The sequence below is a fragment of the Eleutherodactylus coqui genome, chromosome 6 (genome assembly GCF_035609145.1).
Source record: "Eleutherodactylus coqui strain aEleCoq1 chromosome 6, aEleCoq1.hap1, whole genome shotgun sequence".
Classification (NCBI taxonomy): Eukaryota; Metazoa; Chordata; class Amphibia; order Anura; family Eleutherodactylidae; genus Eleutherodactylus; species Eleutherodactylus coqui.
Window position 1 is genome coordinate 141,994,917 of NC_089842.1, and position 23,151 is coordinate 142,018,067.

General features: G+C 40.2%; 1 protein-coding gene across 1 annotated transcript in view; it reads right to left on the reverse strand.

Annotated features, from left to right (window-relative positions):
* Positions 1-23,151, reverse strand: part of CD37 (CD37 molecule) — a 72,520-nt gene that overhangs the window by 23,072 nt on the left and 26,297 nt on the right. The window contains exons 2-3 of the mRNA XM_066607767.1: positions 7,286-7,364; positions 2,818-2,890 (exon numbers count right to left, since the gene is read on the reverse strand). Of these exons, the coding sequence (XP_066463864.1) occupies positions 2,818-2,890; positions 7,286-7,351 (139 nt within the window). The 5' untranslated portion in view covers positions 7,352-7,364. The remainder of the gene's footprint in view (positions 1-2,817; positions 2,891-7,285; positions 7,365-23,151) is intronic.

Sequence of the window (23,151 nt, forward strand, 5' to 3'; positions counted from 1 at the left end):
TGTTACTTTATGGAAATATTCAATGTGACAACAAATTAAAAGTTTAGTCTCACCTTCCGTGAACCTGCCTGTATCTCAGAAAACTGTATAAATGTGAATTTTCCTATATGTTATATTTATTATCAGAATTGCTCCTTTTGAAGGAAGTCACCTTATACTCAGGTTGTTGGACTGAGGGGGAATTCAAATTTCATGCTGTTGCCCTGCAAACCTGGTACCAAAATACTGGCTGCCATTTCTAACAGTCTGTACTCTGTGTATGGAGCAGCTGACATAGTTATGTGCAGTAAATTAGCCTATTATTTGCATATAGAAATTTTGGGACTTTTTTTCTTTTACAGGGGTGGTGTGGTTTAGAAAATCAATTTTCAAATACCCCATTAGGGAATTATAAGTTAATAGAGACGATCATCCATTCATGACCCTCACCTAGAGCAGGTACAAGACTTGCTCTGGAAGACCAGGCAAGTTCATGCATTATGCTAACAGTCTATACATTTCAATGGGACTATTGAATACTTAATTTCTACTGTGGTGTCACTACTGTACTTTTGATAGGTTTTCCTAACAGTTTACAGCAGATCATTGGGATACCCAGCAGAAGGACAAACCGTGATCTGCATATCTGGGACCTTTCTAACCGAAAGGGATTGACAAAAGCACCCGACTCTCTTAGGCCTCGGTCAGACGACCGCTTTTTGCCGCGATTTGCGGATCGCATGTCGAATGCGCATCCGCAAATCGCGTGACCGGGGCCGAAAAATCGCCCGAAAAATCTGCAGCTAGCAGCGTTTTCGGGGAAAAGGCCCTGATCACAGGAGCGCTGTCCAACCCATTGCAATTCAATGGAGCCGGCAATACAGCCGGCTCCATTGAAAGCAATGGGCTGGCAGTGAGCGCGGGATGAATCTTTGGGAAGGGCTTAAAAATATAAGCCCTTCCCTGAAAATCATCCAAAAATGTTTTTAAAAAAAATATATATATACTCACCTTGTCCGTGCAGCCGGAGTTCAGCCGCGGCCGGTCGGCAGTTCTCCTGAACTGCTCTGGGTAGTATTCAGCAGCCGGGGATTTAAAATCCCCGCCTGCTGAATGGGCTGCCTCTGATTGGTCACAGCCCTCACCAATCAGAGGCAGCTCTCACTCACCCATTCATGATTTCATGAATGGGTGAGTGAGTGCTGCCTCTGATTGGCTCAGCGCAAGGACCAATCAGGAGCAGCTCTCAGCTATTGAATGACAGCTGAGAGCTGCCCCTGATTGGTCCCTGCGCTGAGCCAATCAGAGGCAGCACTCACTCACCCATTCATGAAATCATGAATGGGTGAGTGAGAGCTGCCTCTGATTGGTGAGGGCTGTGACCAATCTGAGGCAGCCCATTCAGCAGGTGGGGATTTTAAATCCCCGGCTGCTGAATACTACCCAGAGCAGTTCAGGAGAAAATTCATCCCGCGCTCGCCCACAGCCCATTGCTTTCAATGGAGCTGGCTGTATTGCCGGCTCCATTGAATTCAAGGGGCGAACATCATTCTTCTCTGCCACAGCTGTTACAGCTGTGGCAGAGGTGAATGATTTCTGTAGTATATGTTCTCAATGGGGTCGGCGCTGCTGCCGCCGGCCCCATTGAGTACATATAATAGAACACAAGGAATCGCAGATAGGCGCGATCTGCGATTCCTCGTGTCCTATAATTTATCGGACATCCGTATAAAAAGCGGCCATGTGTCCGATGCCATTGCGAAGCAATGGTTCTATTTATGCACAGATCGCATGCGCATGCGCAAATCGCGTGAAAATACGCCCGTCTGACCGAGGCCTTAGGGCGCCCACCCACTGGCGATTTGCGTTTCTCTGCGTTTTGCGTTTTTTCTCAAGAGCCATTAGAATTGAATGTACTCCCACCCACTGGCGTTTTGCGTTGCGTTGCGTGGCGTTTTTTAACATAGGAACCGGCAGTTGCATATGTGTCCTTATTTTTCTCCTAATGCACCCATGAAAGTCAATGGAAATTAATGGAAACGCCGCAAAAACGCCGCGAAACCGCGGCAAAAAACGCCGCGAAAAACGCGGGGAAAACGCGGCGTTTTTCACGCACGGAAATCGCAAACGCCAGTGGGTGGGCGCCCTTAAGCTGCAGTGGCAATTTTTGTAAAAAGTGACAGCCAGAAGTATAGCCTTATTAGCTATTGTTTTTCAATCATCTTCTCAGCAATTGATAGTAAAGCTGTCATTTTTCTACTTTTGCAAAAATGGTCACTGCTGTAAAAAAGGAAAATGACAATATTTCTAAAAGTAATCTTTGGCTGCCTCTTGAGCTTTCTATTCACTATTATGACATTTTTTCACTTTGGGTAAAAGTATCTAAGCTTTTAGAAACTGAATGGAATAACAGACATTAGGGGCCCATCTAAATATCTGTGTACATCTACTTTCAGCCTTCTCTTCTACTAGTTCTTCTATGTCTTACCATAAATATAATTTAATGCTAGTTTTACACTAGCTGTCAAATAAGTTATCCTTTTTGAGCCCATTGAAGCCATCCTTCCAGCCTACTATAAAAGATAATATAGAAATGCCTGATGCACTAATACTTGATTTGTAACGGGGTAAAGTATATATGATATGCCAGGCACACTCAGCCTAACACCAGCAATTCTTAAAACTCTCCAGGAGAGAATGGGTTGATACTGATATAAAGAAGACCATGACTGTAATGATGGTTCAATGCTGCCAAAAAGCTCTCTTACTCTTCGTGGATGTAAATAAAAAGACATGGCATGTAAGCAACAGGGCCTCTCCAAAGATTATCTCACTCACCTATCATAGTGGCAAAACTGCTCCTGTCAAACAGGATCCAGAGTCCAAAACACAGCAGAACGCCTCCCAGGATCTGTCAGGAACAGAACATACAATGACCAGAAAAACTTTCAAAGATAGCACCCTGGGTGCATTAAACTTAGCTTTATTCCTCCATTACGTAACATTTCGACTGTGTCAGTCTTTCTCAAGTACATAACATTTAACACCAATGACATAGGCTCATTGTCAAAAAGATCAAGCACCTAGAAGAAGTTGTCCAATTTGAATGAAACTTTCTATGTGTGATTTTACAATCGTTACCGTTGATATAAGTAAAAGGAGAAGTGCAAAGGCTTAATTATTGAGGGAATTCCGAACATGAATACCCCAATGTGGGGGAGCCCCATCTTGCTAGAAGGTGATGTTAGGTTGGAGATCAGCTACTTGTGGAAACAGGTACTGTTCCAAAATGTCAAAATATAAAGGGCCAGTTACTGTACGTTAATAAAAAAAAAGAACCAGTAATACTGTCCTTTATTACACCACACCAGACATTCAGTTTGGGGCTATCTTAGACATGTTCTCTGTAGACATGGGGATTTTTGGTGGCTGTAGGTGTTGATACGCACAAGCATTTAGATAGCAAATTCCTGTCTTTGCTCCTTGTTTTTTGGACTTTTGGACAATTTGCACTCTATAAGAACACACACGATGCTGCTTATGCAGTACTTAATGTACTGTCGTCTTTGTATGTTCAATCATCTTGTTGCTTGGTGAATTGATTTCCATGGAATTCTCTTAAACCCTGCTTGACTTTCTTCTGCTTGGCCATTGGAAATACTTTGATGAGCTCCCACACACTGTTTTACAACACTTTCAGTCTTGAGAAACTTCTGGAACCATAACTTAATTGTTTTTCCATCAGGTGCATCTCCTCCAGTTTTGCAGAAAACTGAACCCTTGAAGGGAGGCTCTAGTACCTTGTTAGGCCGCCTCTAGCTTGGATACAGGCAGGCATGGAGGCATACAGGTTCTATATGGTAGCCTGCAACATATCGGTCTACATTTGATGTAATTGAGCTTCTGGAGCGTGCAAACCCGTAGGCTGTCATTGTGTACTTGCTGCATGCTCACGCGCGAAAGATACGCATGTGGCATGCCAGCAAATACATGGCTGTGAGCCTGGCCTGGGAGTTAAAGGGGTTGTCCCGCGCCGAAACGGGTTTTTTTTTTTTTTCAATAGGCCCCCCGTTCGGCGCGAGACAAACCCAATGCATGTGTTAAAAAAAAAAAACGTTTAGTACTTACCTGAATTCCCGCGCTGCGGCGACTTCTTCCTTACCTTAGCAAGATGGCCGCCGGGATCTTCACCCACGATGCACCGCGGGTCTTCTCCCATGGTGCACCGTGGGCTCTGTGCGGTCCATTGCCGATTCCAGCCTCCTGATTGGCTGGAATTGGCACACGTGACGGGGCGGAGCTACGAGGACCAGCTCTCCGGCACGAGCGGCCCCATTCACCAGGGAGAAGACCGGACTGCGCAAGCGCGTCTAATCGGGCGATTAGACGCTGAAATTAGACGGCACCATGGAGACGAGGACGCTAGCAACGGAACAGGTAAGTGAATAACTTCTGTATGGCTCATAATTAATGCACAATGTACATTACAAAGTGCATTAATATGGCCATACAGAAGTGTATAACCCCACTTGCTTTCGCGGGACAACCCCTTTAAACAGTGTGCTGTTAATCGAAGTTGAAGTTAAAGTAGTACTCTGTAAGGGAACTGTGGACTTGAACTATCGTAAAAAGGACTGCTCTCTGTATAAATGCAAGTATTAATGCCAAGAATGCTATGTGCATGCAGCTATGACTGCTCAAGGTAAACAAATACCCAGGCATGGCTTATTCTGGTAGGGAGTAGCCTCTATTAGACCCTTAAGGAGTTAAGATAAACTTTTGCACCCGGCCCCATGAGCCTTTAGCTATGCTCCTGCTTAGTGACAAGGAACATTCAGGCAAGAGCCATCAACTATCATGCATGCAACATGACCCCTGAGGGATTTGTGATGTGACATAGCCTTCCAGGCCCCAGAAGAGTATATGTATACTTCTGCAGATGTTCTACTGCTCATCAAGTGTTAGAGCAACAAGCAACTGTATCTCTACCAGAAACTGTAACCATTATGATTGTGTGCCACTTAAAATAACAGTAACCGCCAAGAGTGTTGTGCCTCTAAGGCTGCCTGTCCATGGGCGATTTATCGTCCGTGGATCACGCTCTGTAAAGCTTTCCATAGGGTTGCTATGGAAAGCACAGCGCCGCGGTCCACGAGTGGACAATCATAGCAATTCTCCGCTCACGGGATTTAAATCGTGGCATGTGATTCTCCGCAGTGAGCCTTTCTAGCAGATAGGCTCCCCTCGGAGACCTGTCAGCTCTCCCCCCTCCTCCCCCGTGGACAGGGGGCCTAAGTAAGGGGGGGAAAAGAAATTTCTGTTTGCACATAAAATGTGTCTGCAATGTATCAGCAGTATGTAGTGCAACTTTACACAGAAACATATACAATTGTGGCATGTTCCACCTGGTTACATATGGAATACAGTGCCTTATGGGAGCACCATACTGTGTAGTTGGAGTGCTCACAGGTGTATGAATTCTTATACTATATTCCCACTTGCTAAAGCCCGCAGCAGGAGTTACCACCTCTGCTCTGTCCTATCCTTGGAGCAGTCAACAAGCAGGCATCAAAGAGTTCTGTAACCCTTTACTGTATGAAAACGAAAAAGTCTGAGGCACAGCAAATAATTGACAAAAACACGAGGGTGCCTTCTTTTATGGTGTGCAACTAGCTTAGTACGGCCTTTTAAGAGTAGCCATCAGGCTTTTTCTTTCAGTAGCCCCAATGGTCTCCGGGTTGCTGGTGTTTTGTGCCCAATTGTTATCTGCCACTTCCCCCAAAATAGGGCAAAGCATAGATGACCACCCTTACCACACACAAGCGTTATTATACAATATCAGGCCATCCAACCTGTTCTAGGAGGCAACACCTGGCTCCATAATGAGGGGCCCATTTTAATCTTCATTATGGGCCTCCATCGCTCCTAGATATGCCATTGGTTATCAATGGTGTAAAATTGTATAGACATTAAAAAAAATGATAGTGAGGAATAAGTAAAAGATCAAAGGGTTATATGCTCATGCTTAAAAGTTCACAGACAGCCCAATCGAAAACTGTCCAATTATCCAGCCAGCTTTAATACTGGTGTACCACACCCGGAAAATATCTAGGTATCTTAATATTGTTTCTGAGAAAATGTCTAACAGCTTGAACACCATTCATAGCTAAAGCATGTTCTAAAAACGTTGGAAAACTCATCTGACAGTCCTGTAGGAAAACTTGAAAGAAAATATGCAGCAAACGTTCAGCTGATTACAGTTTGTTCTCGATTTATAATGTTTTAACAGCAGACTATCGTTAGGAAAATGCGGCAACCCATAACACTGGAAGGTTATTTCAGGCCCAGTGCCTGCTCAGTCTTGGATGGGTCTTAGAAAAAAATGTTTAAGAATCTGATACAAAATCCAATATGAAATAAAAGTTAGCAATTAAAAGTCTGGAAACAAAGAACATTATGTGAGTGAAATGTATTCTAAAACCACTACACGTAGCAGTGAGTTTAAAAAGTAGCCAATTTGAGCCAAAGGAACCAATATCTTCGAGGTAAGGTGTAAAATCTGTGGTTCTTCATAATAACCACAAGGCTCATGCATATGACAAAGCTGCATGTACGGAACCTGTACGACAACACACAGAGAATGCTGCAATCCTATAGGCACTCTTTGTGTCTCTATGAGGCACCGTATTCTCCTTTAGAAACAGTGAAATGACAATAATGTGGAGAAACATGGAGATATAATATGGGGCTACACAGATATGTACATAAGGTCTAAAGGAGAAGTGAACATAGACAAGTACATACATGTGAAATCGCTAAGAGAACTGCGAAGTCTGGAGAAATGCATGGATGCAGGAGGTAACTATTGGGGTGCAGAGATTGTAGTTGCACCTGTGTCCTACAAGGATGGGGAGTCAAATTAGTGGAACAGGTTGCCACGAGAGGTGGTGAGTTCTCCTTTAATGGAAGTCCCTCTGCCAAATATGAATAGATCAGTACTATAAATTTTGCATGATATTTGGGAGGGCCTTCTTACAAATTTTGCACTGGAGTCCAAGAGCTTCAAATTACACCTCTGCAGACAGGCACATATGGCATAGCCAACATATTAACCAATAAATAGTCAAACTTGGATAAACTCATACATAGTGGCCATACGTGTGATTTAGGTGGCATGTACTGTATACTACAGTACAATACAGAAAACACCAGAGGTTATCATGGTACTCACCAAAAACACTATAACAGACCATGAAGTAATATATTATTAAGAGTAATACGTATTAAAAATGAAATGCACACTTACAAAGAAAAATAGGTTGAAGACAAACAGGAAATATTTCGTCACACTCAGGCAGCCTTTCATCGCCATCTTCTCTTTACTCCTGTAGAACAAGTACAAAAACAAACATTATTTAACTGTGTCACTCATCTATCATGTTCAGTGAATATTATAATATATAGATCATGTAAATTGCAAGGCGGGCAATCAGTGGCCATTCTTTTTCGTTAGCTTGGACACAAAGGAGTTTGGGATCCGATTCTGGTTCATGCTATCACAACTCCTGATTTCAGGACAGAAGGACTTGGCACTTGTTGGCTTTTCTATTTTTTGTAGTGGAGAAGAGTTTTGTCACCCTAGGGGTCCTATTTTCATTGTTATCTAATGTTGTTAGTTTGGGGCACCCATGTAGAGGTTCACATCGTTATTTGGTGGGGTCAACCTGAGGTGGAGTCCCCCCTATCCATTAGGATATTTTGTGCTGTAGAATAGTTGGCTGCTCTTTGGTAACCTAGTTTATATGCTAAAATAGAACGTCATTGCCAGCCTAATGGGCCAGAAATAATAAAGTGATCATGCTATTGGCATGTGCTAAATAATTATTCAGAAATACATTTGCTTCCTGTACAAGTTATCCTTATACTAAGACATATATGGCACAATATATTTGTGGATCTAAAAGCTGTTGACGTGTTATTGACTAAACGCTCATCCACCGGGATCTCCTTTGGTTAAACAGATGACTTAGATTATCCAGAGCACTTTATGAGAATCTTTCCAAAACACTATTAGTGGAAACCTGTCACATTGCAAATGCTGTGCAATTAATGGGAAAGATGTGACAGAGCAGGAGGAGCTGAGGAGATTGGTATATTGTTTTGTGGGAAGAGATCTAGTATATGGGTACATGCACAGGGACGGCATTTCTATCCAATGTTCGGACTGAAAAATTGGTCTAAAAATTGGACAAAAATAGCACACATGCATTTGAATAGCACCCATTCATTTGAATGGGTGAATGCTAGAGATGAGCGAACTCCAAAATGCTCAGGTCCTCGTTATTCAAGTCGAGCTTTCTGTAAAATTCTAGAGCTCTATTCGAGTAATGAACCCCGTTGACTTTAATGGGAGACTCGAGCATTTTTGTATGGGACCAGCCGGTTGCCGAGCTTTTTTTTTCTCTTTCTCTCTCTCTTAAACTAGCGTTGGCGTGCGCAGCGTCGCAGTGGGGAGGGGTCAAATCTGACACATCAGCGGTGGGGAGGGGCCAAAACTGGGGCGGGGTCAAACATGGCATGATGCTTGCTCAAGTAGCGAGCACCATCGAGTATGCTAATACTTGAACGAGCATCAAGCTTGGCAGAGTACGTTTCCTCAACTCTAGTGAATGCACATAGTTTTTGTTTATTCGGATGGGAAGTCCAATTAAGAAACAAAATGGCAACATGTGCTATTCTTGTTTAAAAATAGCATGTTTACACACATAGCGACCCATACATCAGACAGCAAGCACATGGACAGGATGTATGTGTGCTGTCCGATGCGAGTTGCGCCCGAGAATATCGTCCGTGTGCATGTAGCCTAATTTATATTTTATTAATCAAACACCCTGCTTATTGTGAGTTTTGGAGTCCGGGGGGCGGTCTTATCAGCAATTCACAGTTGTCTCTATATGCAGTCATACAGAGAAAGCTCAAACCATTGGAGTAGAAAATTGTAAATAAGGTGCAACCTGATAGTTGTAAAAACTTGGACGTATGCAGAAATGTTATAAACAGAGAAATAGAGCTAATATTTCTGCGTACTTTCATCTTTTTACAACTATAAGATTGCATCTTATTCCAAGTTTTCTTCTCTAATGATTTTTTTGTTAGCATGCCCACCCCTGTGGGTCTAACGTTACCTGCGTTGGCTGTACCTTCATATACAGACTGTTTTAATTCCAAAAAAAGGGATTCGTCCCATTGTAAACTTCTTTTCATAATACTTACCTCCTACTGGGGTTGCTCCACGCTTTTTATCTCTCACTACCTATACAGAGAAGACTGTCAATCACTGGTAAGACCACCCAATTGACCTCTAAGCTCAGTAAGAGGAGGAATTTAAAAGTATAAACTACAAGTAGTACTGAATCTTTTACTATAAAGCCATATCAATCTGCTCTGCCTGCTCTATAATATACTACCTATAGGCTAGGAACCATGTTTAACGTGATAGGTTCCCTTTACAAATTTCCAAAAAGACTTTACCAATGAACTTCAGATAGTCTTTTTGCATTATGTAAGAGTAGAATACATTAGCAAACCTATATATAGCTTTTTCTAAGGGGATGTGCGGCTATAGATCAGGCTATTTAATAGCTGACTAAGGAACAGAAAGTCTTGTAAAAGCTTTCGGTATAACTCATAATATTCTCTTTGGTAATACAATTACATTGACCAATAATGGTCATAATATACAAAAGGTAAATTATTGCTGGTTAGAGAATCTGCTTCACATTCATACTATAGAGGCAAGTCATGCTGCTGCGGGGCCCATTGTGAGAGGGGGCCCAGCCTTGGTGTGCTACTGGCTGGCAAGAACTTGTGTAGGACTTCCCTCCCTGAATGAAGAGCATTATTAGCAAATAAGGAAGAGAGAAAATGTAACTTGGGTTATGGAAATGGTTTGGTGGGCGGAACAAACACCAGCCTTCAGTCCAGGGTGGCAATACTCGGCAACATAATGGGAGCTCATTTTTATCTTTGCTAAGCACTGATGGAAGGGTTCATGGAAGAAATAGTAAAATGACAGGACTTACTGTATGAGTAAACTTGGCAAGTGCTTTCTATTTAAAGTGTTTGTCCTTTTTTGGCTTTCTGATGTACCTTTAGCATGTGAAAGTGGTAGAAAAATGTTTCCATTTTGTAGAAAAGGCTTTCATGGACATGTAAAAATGCTAAACTAAAACCTCCTCCACAAACCATATTCTCCACATATAGAAGGTCATTGGAATGTCACCTCCTACTACCTGCCTTGTTAATCAGACCCTGTGATTACATTGCTAGAGCCGGCCCCCTCAAATATACATGTATGACAAGAAACAGAGGACAAATGAGGATGTACCGTATAAACACATGTGACTGTCTTCATCAGAGGACACTACTATGAGTCATTTATGAGAGCCCTGTGAAGATCAGTACAGTAAACTCACTCCATCCCTATAAAATACATATCACAACTCAATGAGACGTGCATTTTAAAGCTTTAAGAGATCCAAATAAAAATTTAAAAAAGACTACGGCTCCAATAATTTCAGTGGGGCTGAGGGAAATAGCTGAGCTCTTCTACTTGACAACTCTGAAAATCTCCAGCAGTCCCATTTGGAGTGGCACCATGCATGCACGGCCATTGCTCCATTCAATCTCTTCCTCACTGCAAGTGGTGGAACAAGCCCACAGTGAGGAGGAGGGGAACACAGGACCCCCGTTCTCGGGATAGGTGGGGGTCTCAGTGGTGAGATCCCCACTAATCAGACTTTTATCACTATCTTGGTACAACCACCTTAACAAATTAATGAATTTGGAAGACAATCACATTATTACAGGTAGTACTGTCACTTTAATTTAATTCAAGGAAAACAGAAAACACATGTGAATCTTTCATTACACTCCTACAGTGAAATTGTGTACAGATCAATAGGTTATTATGAGTTATTACTCTGGAGGGGGTCCTGCAATTATCCTCTGTTCAAAATAGTGTGGACTTAATAGCTACTCAAAATTAGTTAACATTTAACCTGGTACGTCTTGAGTTCAAAGCACTCTCGAGAGTATCCCAGTGTTGACAGCAGCAACTAAGCAGCTAGCTGGACAGGGTTTATTCCCTCTAGCAACCACCCAACCCCACTCCCTACCATGTGGCATTACTGCAGGGTGCTGATGGGTTCACATGGCAACCTGGAGCCTAGTGAATGCTCCCAGGGCTGCCATATACTGCAGTTTTTTAAACTCTATCTCTGGCAGGGGTTCATAGGCTAGAGTTAAAAGTACAATATACTGCAATACTAAAGTATTGTAGTATGTTAAACAAGCGATCAAGTGAATGTGAGTTCAGCTCCCCTATAGGGGCAAAAGAAAAAAACAAAAATACATTATAAGGTACATGAAATAGTACTATTAAAAAAATTCAACTTGTCCCACAAAAAAAAACAAGCCCTCATATGGCTGTGTTGACAGAGAAATGTTTAAAAAGTTATGACTCTTAAAAATGCGGATGAATAAGCAAAAAAGGGAAATTTTAAAAAAGTCCTAGTCATTAAAGGGTAAAAAGCTGCTGTGTAAGAAAGATATGGACAGGTTTTCAACCCCCAGATATAAAATAATTAATACATCTGTTCACTGACTCTAAACAGAGACCTTGAAAACAGTGCAGACTTCAAATACAAACTATATTTAGTTGCATACGTTTTCACCATACAGTAATTAAAGGGTTATTCTCATCACTCAAACTGATGGCATATCACAAGGATATGCTGTTACTTTTAGATTGCTGGGGGTCCAACTGCCAAGGGTGCCACCTATTCTGAGAATGAAGAGGCCACAGCATTGCTTTAACACTGTGTTCCCTGTAGTGTTTTCCCTGCACAGCAACACTGCAGTCCACCGCTTGTGCAGGAGACTGCAGCCCGGCTCTATTCACTTGAATGGACTTGTAGCACCCCCCATTCGCTTACCAGGAAAATGAGGGTCCCCTGACAGCAGGCAGACTAAATGGAGAGGTGACTGGCGACACACATGTCAACAAGTCTATGCAATTTATGCGAACAGCAAAGCGAACCTTGCTCTCCACTATGCCTCCGTCTGATGAAGCGTACTTATGAACTTCGTTGGGGTGTTTCATTTAAACTTCATGTTTCGTCACAGAAGGGGAAATATTAAAACATCAAAACAATGACAGAAAATGGCCATATACTTACTGACTAAGGAGGGCAGATAGCTGCATCCCCTCAGCATGCAGGTAGCAAACTACCAAATGAGGGAACAGTACCAATGTCGTTCACTTTTTGAGGGTGCAGGGCAACCCGCCGAATTATTATGGCGTCATTAATAGGTTGCTGGTCTGCATTGTGCACTACATGTATCAGAAGGTCTGCCACTTTGTATCCATTCTGTGTGGGAGTATACACCAAGCAGTTACCCCCCTCTATATTAAGAGGCTGTGTGAGTGGCTGTCTCATCGGTGTCCCTCACAGGTGTAATTAGCTCCCTATTTGTTAGTCTGCTACCTGCATGCTGAGAGGATGCAGCTATCTGCCCTCCTTAGTCAGTAAGTATATGGCCATTTTCTGTCATTGTTTTTAAACGTCACGTTTTAGTCAATCAATATGATAAAATTATGCCGAATTGTAATTGGCACTAGATGAAAAAAGAACTCAAAGAATTTTGGGCCTCATTTATCAAACTTGTGTAATAGTAAAATTGTCTTTTTTTGCCCATAACGACCAATCACAGCAGTATAAGAAACGAAAAGCTGAGCTGTGATTGGTTGCTATGTGCAACAAAACATTGTTACCGTTAGATAGGTTTTGATAAAGGGGACCTCATTTTGATGCCCTCGCTCACTACACAGGACCATAGTTGCATAAAGCAAAATGGTGATTCTACAAACAGTAGTGTGGTATGCCGAAGCTAAATCTTTTCGTGCAAAGAAATTACCGATGAGCGTACAGAGGAGATGCACCTGATGGAAAAACAATTAAGTTATGGTTCCAGAAGTTTCTCAAGACTGAAAGTGTTGTAAAACAGTGTGTGGGAGCTCATCGAAGTATTTCCAATGACCAAGCAGAAGAAAGTCAAGCAGGGTTTAAGAGAATTTCATGGAAATCAATTCACCAAGCAACAAGATGATTGAACATACAAAGACAACAGTGCATTAAGTACTGCATAAGCAGCATCGTATGTGTCCCTATAGAGTGCAAATTGTCCAAAAGTCGAAGCCAGACAACAAGGAGCAAAGACAGGAATTTGCTATCAAAATGCTTGTGTGTATCAACACCTACAGCCACCAAAAATCCCCATGTCTACAGAGAACATGTCTAAGATAGCCCCAAACTGAATGTCTGGTGTGGTGTAATAAAGGACAGTATTACTGGTTGTTTTTTTTGATTAACGTACAGTAATTGGCTCTTTATATTTTGACATTTTGGAACAGTACCTGTTTCCACAAGTAGCTGATCTCCAACCTAACATCACCTTCTAGCAAGATGGGGCTCCCCCACATTGGGGTATTCATGTTCGGAACTCCCTCAATAATTAGGCCTTTGCACTAGTAGTAAGCGCTGTAGAATTTCCGCTGGCGGAATCACAGTGGAAATTCCACAGTGTTTAGAGTACAAGCCATGTGAAAGAGATTTCAGAAATCTCTCACAAGGTGTGAAATGTTTTTCCCTACAAATCCACAGAGTTTTTAAAAAACTCTGTGAATTCTAATTCTGCAGATGATTCGCAATTTAAAACACGACCAAATACGCACCTAAACAGTGCAAATTTGGCCACTGCAGATTTCCAGCAGAAATGCTGTGGGTATTCCTTTGCGGGATACCTGTGTGAAGGAGCCCTAACACCTTTCCAGATCATTGACTAGAACACACTTGGACCAATTTAGTGGCTGCCCCATACAGGAGATTTTACTCTGCTGTATTTCCTCCTCTGGGGTTATGTGAAGGACCGTGTATTTGCAAATATTTGCGAACATGCATCAGTGATATAATTGCTGCTGTAACAACAGTGAACATGTTAAAGAGAACGTGGCAAGAAATTGAGTATAGCCTCCAGTTCTAGTGGGGAACATATACAGGTTTATTAGTGTATACCAAAAAAATACTTTCTGCTCTGCGAACTGATAAAATAAATATCAATGATCAATAATATCCATCAATATCACGTCCATGAAAAATATGGTTTTGTGAATAGATAGATTTACATTAGTTCCATATTAATGCCTGTAAAACCCTAACCAAGTACAGAGTTAAAATACACACATCTGAAACCGGCCTACTTCTGAACTTGGTCATATTGGCAAGTGTGGATCTGATGAAATTTCAGGTTATATTGACTAGGCGTCTTAGACAGCAGTGACTTCAGAAAATTAGACTTTGAGCCCAAAAGCAAAATTAGCCAACAATATTACAAATTAGTCCAAACTGCTTATGAAACAATCGACCCGTTAACAGATTCATTAACTCTTACTTCTAAATTTTGATGTTATGCTCTGGCTGCTACCCCTTGAATTATATCATATTCCCTTAGAATTAACCCTTTGCAATCCACTGTCAGATGTCTGAAGACATTCTGATTGAAGGCTGTACAGCTCCGATGTCGGAAGACGTCCAGCAGGGTATTCTTACTGTATATTACTGGCCACTCTGTTGTCGGGGGCCTCTCCAGCATGTCCCATACCGCAGTACTGGCTCTAGCCAGCAGACGGCGCCATTGTATAATGGCAGAAAGAGAAAGCCCCCTAGGAAACCCTGAATCCGAAATTGGATTGCAAAGGGTTAAAAAAGAAGCACATAGAATGATAGATAGTTGTAAGAAAGTTATAAAAAAAGTTATGTATCTCTTTCTGGGAAAGCTAGGCAACACCCAATAAGAGGCTGTTACAGTCAGGACTAGGCTTTGTTGTGTGTGAATGTGTGTTTACTCAGGGTGCATCAGCTGACCCCAATGAAGGGGTCACCAGAGATAGCCACCCAGGGCTTATGACAACCATGAATATTACTAGTATATCCAGGGCTGTTTTGAAGGGGTTGTCTCGCGCCGAAACGGTTTTTTTTTTTTCAATAGGCCCCCCCATTCGGCGCTAGACAAACCCAAGGGATGGGTTAAAAAATATATATATATATTCATAAAAAAAGAAAAAATAAATTCTCAGCGCCTCAAAGAATATAAGGAAATAACAAATATAAAAATTGGTGAGTCACAACTCACCTGGTGCACAGTGCGCTCCTAATTAAAGGAGCCACCGGCACCCGATATCCACGTACGCCTTCAGAAAGATCCTGGTCTTCAATCCTGTGACTGCAGGAGAGCGTCCCGGGGTGTAAAGCCTTCAGGCTTCCAATATCCAAAGCGGTGAAAAGAAAAAAGACCCCCGCGCTCCGAGATCAGGAACTCCGTGGCATAAATTAAATGACTTTTATTGCGACGCGTTTCAACGGTACACAGCCGTCTTTCTCAAGCATTACATACATAATAAAATACACACCTTTATATACATAAATTAATCAAACCTTACTCACTACACCCGGCTCGGACGGACGCCGCGTCCCGGCGCCATCTTGAAACCACGTGGAGTGATCCAGTATACAATCCACGTGATGATGAACACGTCATCTATTTCATTTATAAAACAAAACCTTTTCACCACTATTATAATCTCTGTTGAAACCAAATCACATGGTCAAAAATTGATATTACTCCGTAAAGTTATATATCAAACCACATATCATAATTATCAATAGATCAATATCTCTATTGTATTTCAAAATTTCTTATCATAATATACTGTCATGATATAGTTGTAAACAATTGTAGACTCAAACCCTAAAACTATTATATATGAATACATAAAAAAAAAAAAAAAAAAAAAAAAAAAAAAAACAGTAATAAATAATGTATTTTCAAATAGACCCTCTATATGGAAAATAAATAAATAGATCTAATTATATAAATATAGGTAGCATAATATATCTAAGCAATCATATTTTAGTTATATCCTATAAAAATTATTGAATATGTTATCATTATATAAAATGCTTTATAAAATTAATACAATAAATATAAATATAAATATAATAGATATATATCATTATATAAAATGCTCTATAAAATTGATGTAATAAAAATATAATAGATATATTGACTCCCAACTATTCTATCGATGATAAATCCAATAAAAACAATAAAAAAAAAAAAAAAAAAAAAAAAAAAAAAAAAAATAAAAAATAAAAAATAAAAAAAAATATAATTTTTTGATTTTATCTATAAAAATATTTTTCTATATATATATAGATATACAAAATTCATATTTTCCTCCCTAATAAATCTAGATTTTCTCCAATATCTCATTTAAACCCCCAGGTACCAAAGTCTTCAATTTGTAAATCCAGTACATCTCCTTTTGTCGGAGATGACTGGTTGATTTATTCTGAACTTGTTCCAGAGGAGTGACTTTCATAAATCTCGATTCACAATTATGCTCCTCCAAAAAGTGACGTGACAGGCTGTGTTTTAAAAATCCCCTCTTAATATTGAATCTATGATTATTGATGCGCATTCTCAGGGAATTTTTAGTTCTCCCTATATACCTCATGTTACAACTACATTCTATTAAATAAATGATGCGTTTACTACCACAGTCTAATCTATTACTACTGCCACATTTCACCATTTGACCATCCAGTTCAATGGATGTTCTCCCTTGTTGTATGTATGAACAACATCTACATTTTGTTCTACCGCATTTAAAAATGCCCGGTTTTTTAAAAAAAATTTTCTCCTTATCTCTACCGATTTTTTTAGCTTCTGCTCTTGAAGGGGCAATATTATCCTTAATAGTTTTATTTTTCCTGAAGATTAGTTTTGGATATTTATCTATATTTTTCCCGAGTATTGGATCATCTTTAAGGATAGACCAATTCCTTTGTAAAATTCTACGGATTTCCCGATTTTGGTTATTATATTTTGTTATAAAAGCTGTTTTATATACATTCTTTTCTTCATTGATTATTTTAAGAACATTTTTATTCATGAATTTATTTACTGAACTATTGTCACTACCTGAATCTCCAATGTACTCAGGTGACCTATTCTCAGCATTAGTTCTTTCTTTCCATATTCTATTATATGCTGTATTAAAAATATTTACAGGATAATTTTTATCTAAAAAACGCTTTTTTAAAATGAGGGACTGTTTTTTAAAATCATCATCTCTAGTGCAGTTTCGGCTAATTCTTTTGAGTTGGCCGTATGGGATATTAATTTTCCATGGACGTGCATGACAGCTGTAAAAATCAATATAACTGTTACTATCCACCTTCTTAAAATGAGTACTGGTAATGATTTTATTATTAAAGTGAGTTAGTTCCAAATCTAAAAATACCAAATTATTATAATCTATATTGGATGTAAACCGTAAATTATAATCATTGTTGTTTATTGTCGCTATAAAATCTAATAATTCGTCTCTTCCCCCATCCCAAATCAAAATAATATCATCTATATACCTCTTAAAAAAAACTATATGTGTATCTAAAAAACGATGTCTCTCAAAATCACCCACATATAAATTAGCATACGTCGGGGCGAATTTGCTCCCCATCGCCGTGCCCCTCTTCTGTTTGTAAAATTTATTATCAAAAGTGAAATAGTTATTATCTAAAATGAATAAAATGGAATCTAAGATAAATTCTATCTGTTGATGGGGCATCAACGGGTCCTGTACGAGATGATCGTGAATTGCTGTCAAACCTTTCGTATGGGGGATGCTGGAATACAGTGCCTCTACATCGAGAGAACACCAAATAAAAGATTCTTTCCATTCAATATGTTTAATTAATTGTAATAGGTGGCCAGTGTCTTTTAAATAGGACGGGAGACTGCGCATATACTTCTGTAACTGTTTATCTAAGTATTCGGCTAACCTGGATGTAACCGAATCTATACCAGCGATGATAGGTCTCCCTGGTGGGTCCTGAATGTCTTTATGGATCTTGGGAAGGTGGTGAAAGTATGGAATTTCAGGTTCAACCTGTAAAATGTATTTTCCTTCCATTTTTGTCAAACTATTATTAGATATACCATTTTCTATATGTATTTTTAAAGCTTTATATATTTCAGTAGTGGGATCCCCTTTTAATTTAATATACTGTTCCTCATCCTCTAGTATTTTAAGACTAACATTTTGATATCTACTCCTATCCATAAGAATAATCCCCCCCCCTTTATCAGCCTGTTTAATAACTAACTCTTCATTATTTTTAAAAGAATTTAAAGTGTTCCATTGAGATGCTGTTAGGTTAGATTTATATATGCCTCTCTTATTACTATTTATTGATCTCTCCAGTTCTGTTAGTTCTTTGAGTACTATATTATAAAAATATTCAATGTGCATACCTTTATTCTCAACGGGATAAAATTTATTATGCGGCTTTAAATCTGTGGGGATGGGGTCCTCTAAATTAAATGTGATATTAAATTCCTCAATATTTTTATCTTTATTCATTAAAAAATATCGGTTGAGTGTCATTTTACGAATAAACTGGTTTAAGTCTACAAAAATTTCAAACAAATTTATGTCTCTCGAGGGACAAAAAGAAAGACCTTTTGATAAAAGATTTAAATCCTTCTGATATAATTTAAAACTCGATAAATTATAAACGCCTAATTTCTGAGCTTCTAGATTGGTTATTTCCTTATTTTCATCGTCGTGATTCTATATATATTACTTACCCGAATCCCCGCTCTGCGACGACTTCTTTCTTCCTTCTCCAAGATGGCCGCCGGGATCTTCACCCACGATGCACCGCGGGTCTTCTCCCATGGTGCACCGTGGGCTCTGTGCGGTCCATTGCCGATTCCAGCCTCCTGATTGGCTGGAATCGGCACACGTGACGGGGCGGAGCTACGATGACGACGCGGGACCAGCTCTCCGGCACGAGCGGCCCCATTCACCAGGCAGAAGACCGGACTGCGCAAGCGAGTCTAAAAACGCCAGAAGACAGCGAATTTAGACGGATCCATGGCGACGGGGACGCTAGCAACGGAGCAGGTAAGTGAATAACTTCTGTATGGCTCATAATTAATGCACGATGTATAATACAAAGTGCATTATTATGGCCATACAGAAGTGTATGACCCCACTTGCTGCCGCGAGACAACCCTTTTAAGCATTTAATCAACGTTTTCATCCCTGCACCCCTCAACTGATTGCCTGCTATGTATACTGCAGTCACTCCCATAAAGTGTAGCTGCCTGTCTGACGCTTATCAGGGACCATCTTGATGCTGAGATTTCTGCTTGGTCTTTCACCATAATTCATTAGTACAGCATTTCATGAGCAGTATGACTTTTTATTCATTTAAATCTTTGCTTATTCTGAGCTGATCACTCTAATGGACGGTGCTATGAGTGATTGACAGCTATCTGTGTATGACCGTGCATACAGGGAAGGCCAATCACTTATAGGACCGCCCAGTGGACTCCTACCCTTAGAATAAGGAAAGATTTAAATGAATACAATACAAGTTATACTGAATCTTTCCCCATAAACTATATATCAATCTGCTCAGCACCTCCTCCTCTTTAACATGTTGTCTGCAGTTTGGATAGCATGTTCCAGCTGACAGGTTCCCTTTAAGGGGTAATGTCATGACCAGTGACATAAAGTGCAGATAAACCTACTGTGAACTCAGACAATGAATGAGTTGTTTGCTTTGGTTATTAATCTCTGACAGAAGGAAATGGTTACAGGAACATACAACAGGAAAATGGAAATAGATTTATGTCAGCAGGTGGAGAAGAAGGGGAATTTGCTTGTTTCAATCGCAGGTATGCCAGTAGACAGCAGATTCACATTTGTGTTTTAATGACCTTTTAAAAGTAGTGGTTAATGTGCCTCTCAAAAACAGACCAAACGAAACTTCTGTTTCAGTTTGTCTCTCTCTTGAAGAAACCATAAAATCGTAGGATTTTCCATATTGGATTGTCATAAAATGCTTCTTATAAAGATGTATCCCATTGAGTAATTTAGCATTACCATAATTCTGTCTATAGTGGTGCAAGGAACGTCATCATTGGACTGTTGAGCATTCGAAGAACGTTCTATGGAGTTGTAAATCACACTACTACATCCTCAGATCTGATGGATGTACCTGGGTGTGGAAGATGTCTAAGTGTCTAATGCCAACAATTTAGTAGGGCAGAAGTTCCGTTATAGTCTGGGGATGTGCTACATGGCATGGTCTCGGCCCGCTGGTTATAGTTGTAGGAACCATCAACACGGAGGTGTACCTTGACAGTATAGACAATAATCTGCTGCCGACAATTTGGCAATACTCTGGGAATGGTCAACAATACTTCTAACAACACAACATGCCTTGTCTCAAATTCAACACAGTTTTACATGGGTTTGAGGAAATGGATGTTCCACGATTGAACTGGCTGCACAGAGTCCCGACCTGAACCCTACTCAACATCTTTAAGATGAACTGGAACGTCCTATTAGGAAATATGAACATCATCCATCTTCTTTCAGAAAACTTGCCAGATCTTTGCAGAATGAAATTGTATCAAATGCTATTAGAAAGTATGCCACGAAGAGTATCCGATGTCACTAAGTATTAACATATGTAAATAAATGCTACTTTTGATTCTCAGTGTGCTTTTACACATAACGATTTATCATTCGTAATGATGTCAGAGTTCGCTCGTGTAGCCTGTTTATACAGGCAGATAAATCGTTCGCTCACTAAATAGCTCAGTCATTCATAGTCACTCTATAGTGTATATTTAGATTTTTTTAAAAACAGAGATGTATTGCCTAAGTGTATACATAGCTCTGTAACAGGAGAATGTCATCTGATAATTGTAGAATTGAATTTTCAGTTTCACCAATTTCTAATGTAACACGTTACTACGGTATGAGCAATGCTCAATGTATAAAGTTCCGTTTACATTTGTATTATAGACTCTGTTACAAATTGTGTCAGATTTTCCAAGAGGAATAGTGTGGCTTGTATTGGAAACGCTATTGCAAATTGTCTTGGATGTGATAGGAGGAATAGTGGTGTATGCTGCACTATTTCTACAATCAAGACAACATACACTAGATAGACCCCCGACAAACCCCATTGCAAATCAATAGGGTCCGACATGCTCCGGTAGTATCCATTAGGCAATGATCCAGTGGAGAATCATCACTTCTGTTATGAACAAAAGCCACAACACAAGTATGAAAATACCCTAAGGCCGAATGCCCACGGCCGTATTTGCACTGCGGAATCCGGAGCGAGCACTCGCCTCCGGATCCTGCAGCATATACTCCTCGTAGGACATGCTATGGAAAACGCTTTTCCATGCCCACAAGTGGAAATCAACTGCGATTTTCCACTCTCGGGAGAAAATCGCATTATGTCCTATTCTAGTATGAGCCTCGCACGGACGGCTTCGATTGCAGTCCCGCGGCGAGTCACAGTGGATCCATGACATCACTAGCGTGACTCCCTGCACTGCGCATGTGCGGCGGCGCGCCAGCCGGCACATCCGCAGACCAGAAAGAAGACTTCAAGACAGGTACGCAGGGGTCAATGCCGGGGCACAGGGTCTGATTCCGCTGCGAGATTTCGCAGTCGGAATCTGCGCCGACCGTGTGCATTCGGCCTCAGAAGGCATAAATGATTAGAAAATCACAAATATAACCAGTAATAAACAAATACAAATATGCAGAATCAGACATTAGTTTGAAAGTCTTTGATCAGAGGTTAAAAAGTTTGTCGCAAAAACAAAGATGAAAGGAGTGGTATTGACTACGGCAACAATCACATTTCATAGTGCCTTGCAAAATCACAGCTGAAATATTTTTGAGCACTCTTGGTAATAAGGAAACTTTCCCTCTGAACTGATATCCATACATGATGGCTACTATGTTGTATAAGTTTTCTGGTATGACTAAATATGTAATACACAGTGGTGATGTAAATTCAGGGAAAACACAACCAAGTAAAAGGGAAGTAGCCAGGTACTTCTCTGAAATGTGTGCCGTGGTGGGAGATACCAATGGTTAAATATTTAATCATTTTGTAAACAGAAAATTCCTTAAAAGGACATTTAATCAAAAGAAATGTAAAAATTGAAAGCTGAAGTAACAGCTGTAAACAAATATAAGACTTTTGCTTATGATTAGGGGATATTATTTATATTGCGCTGTACTGCCAGCAAGCAATCATACTTTTCATCCCATGACCTCGCGATTCATGGTTCATCGCAAAGTGCATTCACAAATTACTTGGCATCATGTGCTACAACTTTTCAGAAACCCTACAGATTAAAAAAAATGTAACTGGGCAGAAATTCATATACTGGATACCCAATACATACTTGTCTTGCAAATCCCCCGGGTTTGCAGCTCCTAACCTGACACTATTGTTGTCCAATGTCATCAACTGGTTCCATGTCAATGATCTCTTTCATGTTGTCATCACCTACATTTCAATCACTGTTCATCACATATGTTTACTTTGGGCTGTAGAGATCCTCTGGCGTACTCATATCAAGCTTTTTCTGAAGTGCGATCTCCAAGAAGAGGTGTAATGAGATGGCCCGAAATCTCCCTTTGTTGGATGCTTTGATAAGAAGCAAAAGGAGTATTTCCTATGTAGAATCTTAATGTGATTGTTCCCAGCACGAGAAACGAAGTAATCCTGTAGATATGATACCTTTTAATGACTAACAAAAATACATGATGTTATAGAGAGCTTTCGAACCTCTCTGGGTTCTTCCTCAACTTAAAGAGGTTCGAAAGCTTGCTATAACATCATGTATTTTTGTTAGCCATTAAAAGGTATCCTATCTACAAGATTACTTGGTTTCTCTTGCTGGGAACAATCACATTTTGCTCCACTGGTGAACACGGTACCAAACCTTTTTTCATTATACCTATGGAGAATGTATAACACTGTAACTCCTACTGTTAGACTATAAAATCTAGGTTGAATTTACAGAATCATGAGATGTTTCCCCAACAATTTTGCATATTTCTCACATGAATTGTTTCCGACCTCTAAACCAAAAGCTCTCCTTATCTAGTTTACTGAAAACAGAACTGTAGCTGTACAAACAACAGCCTCCGTG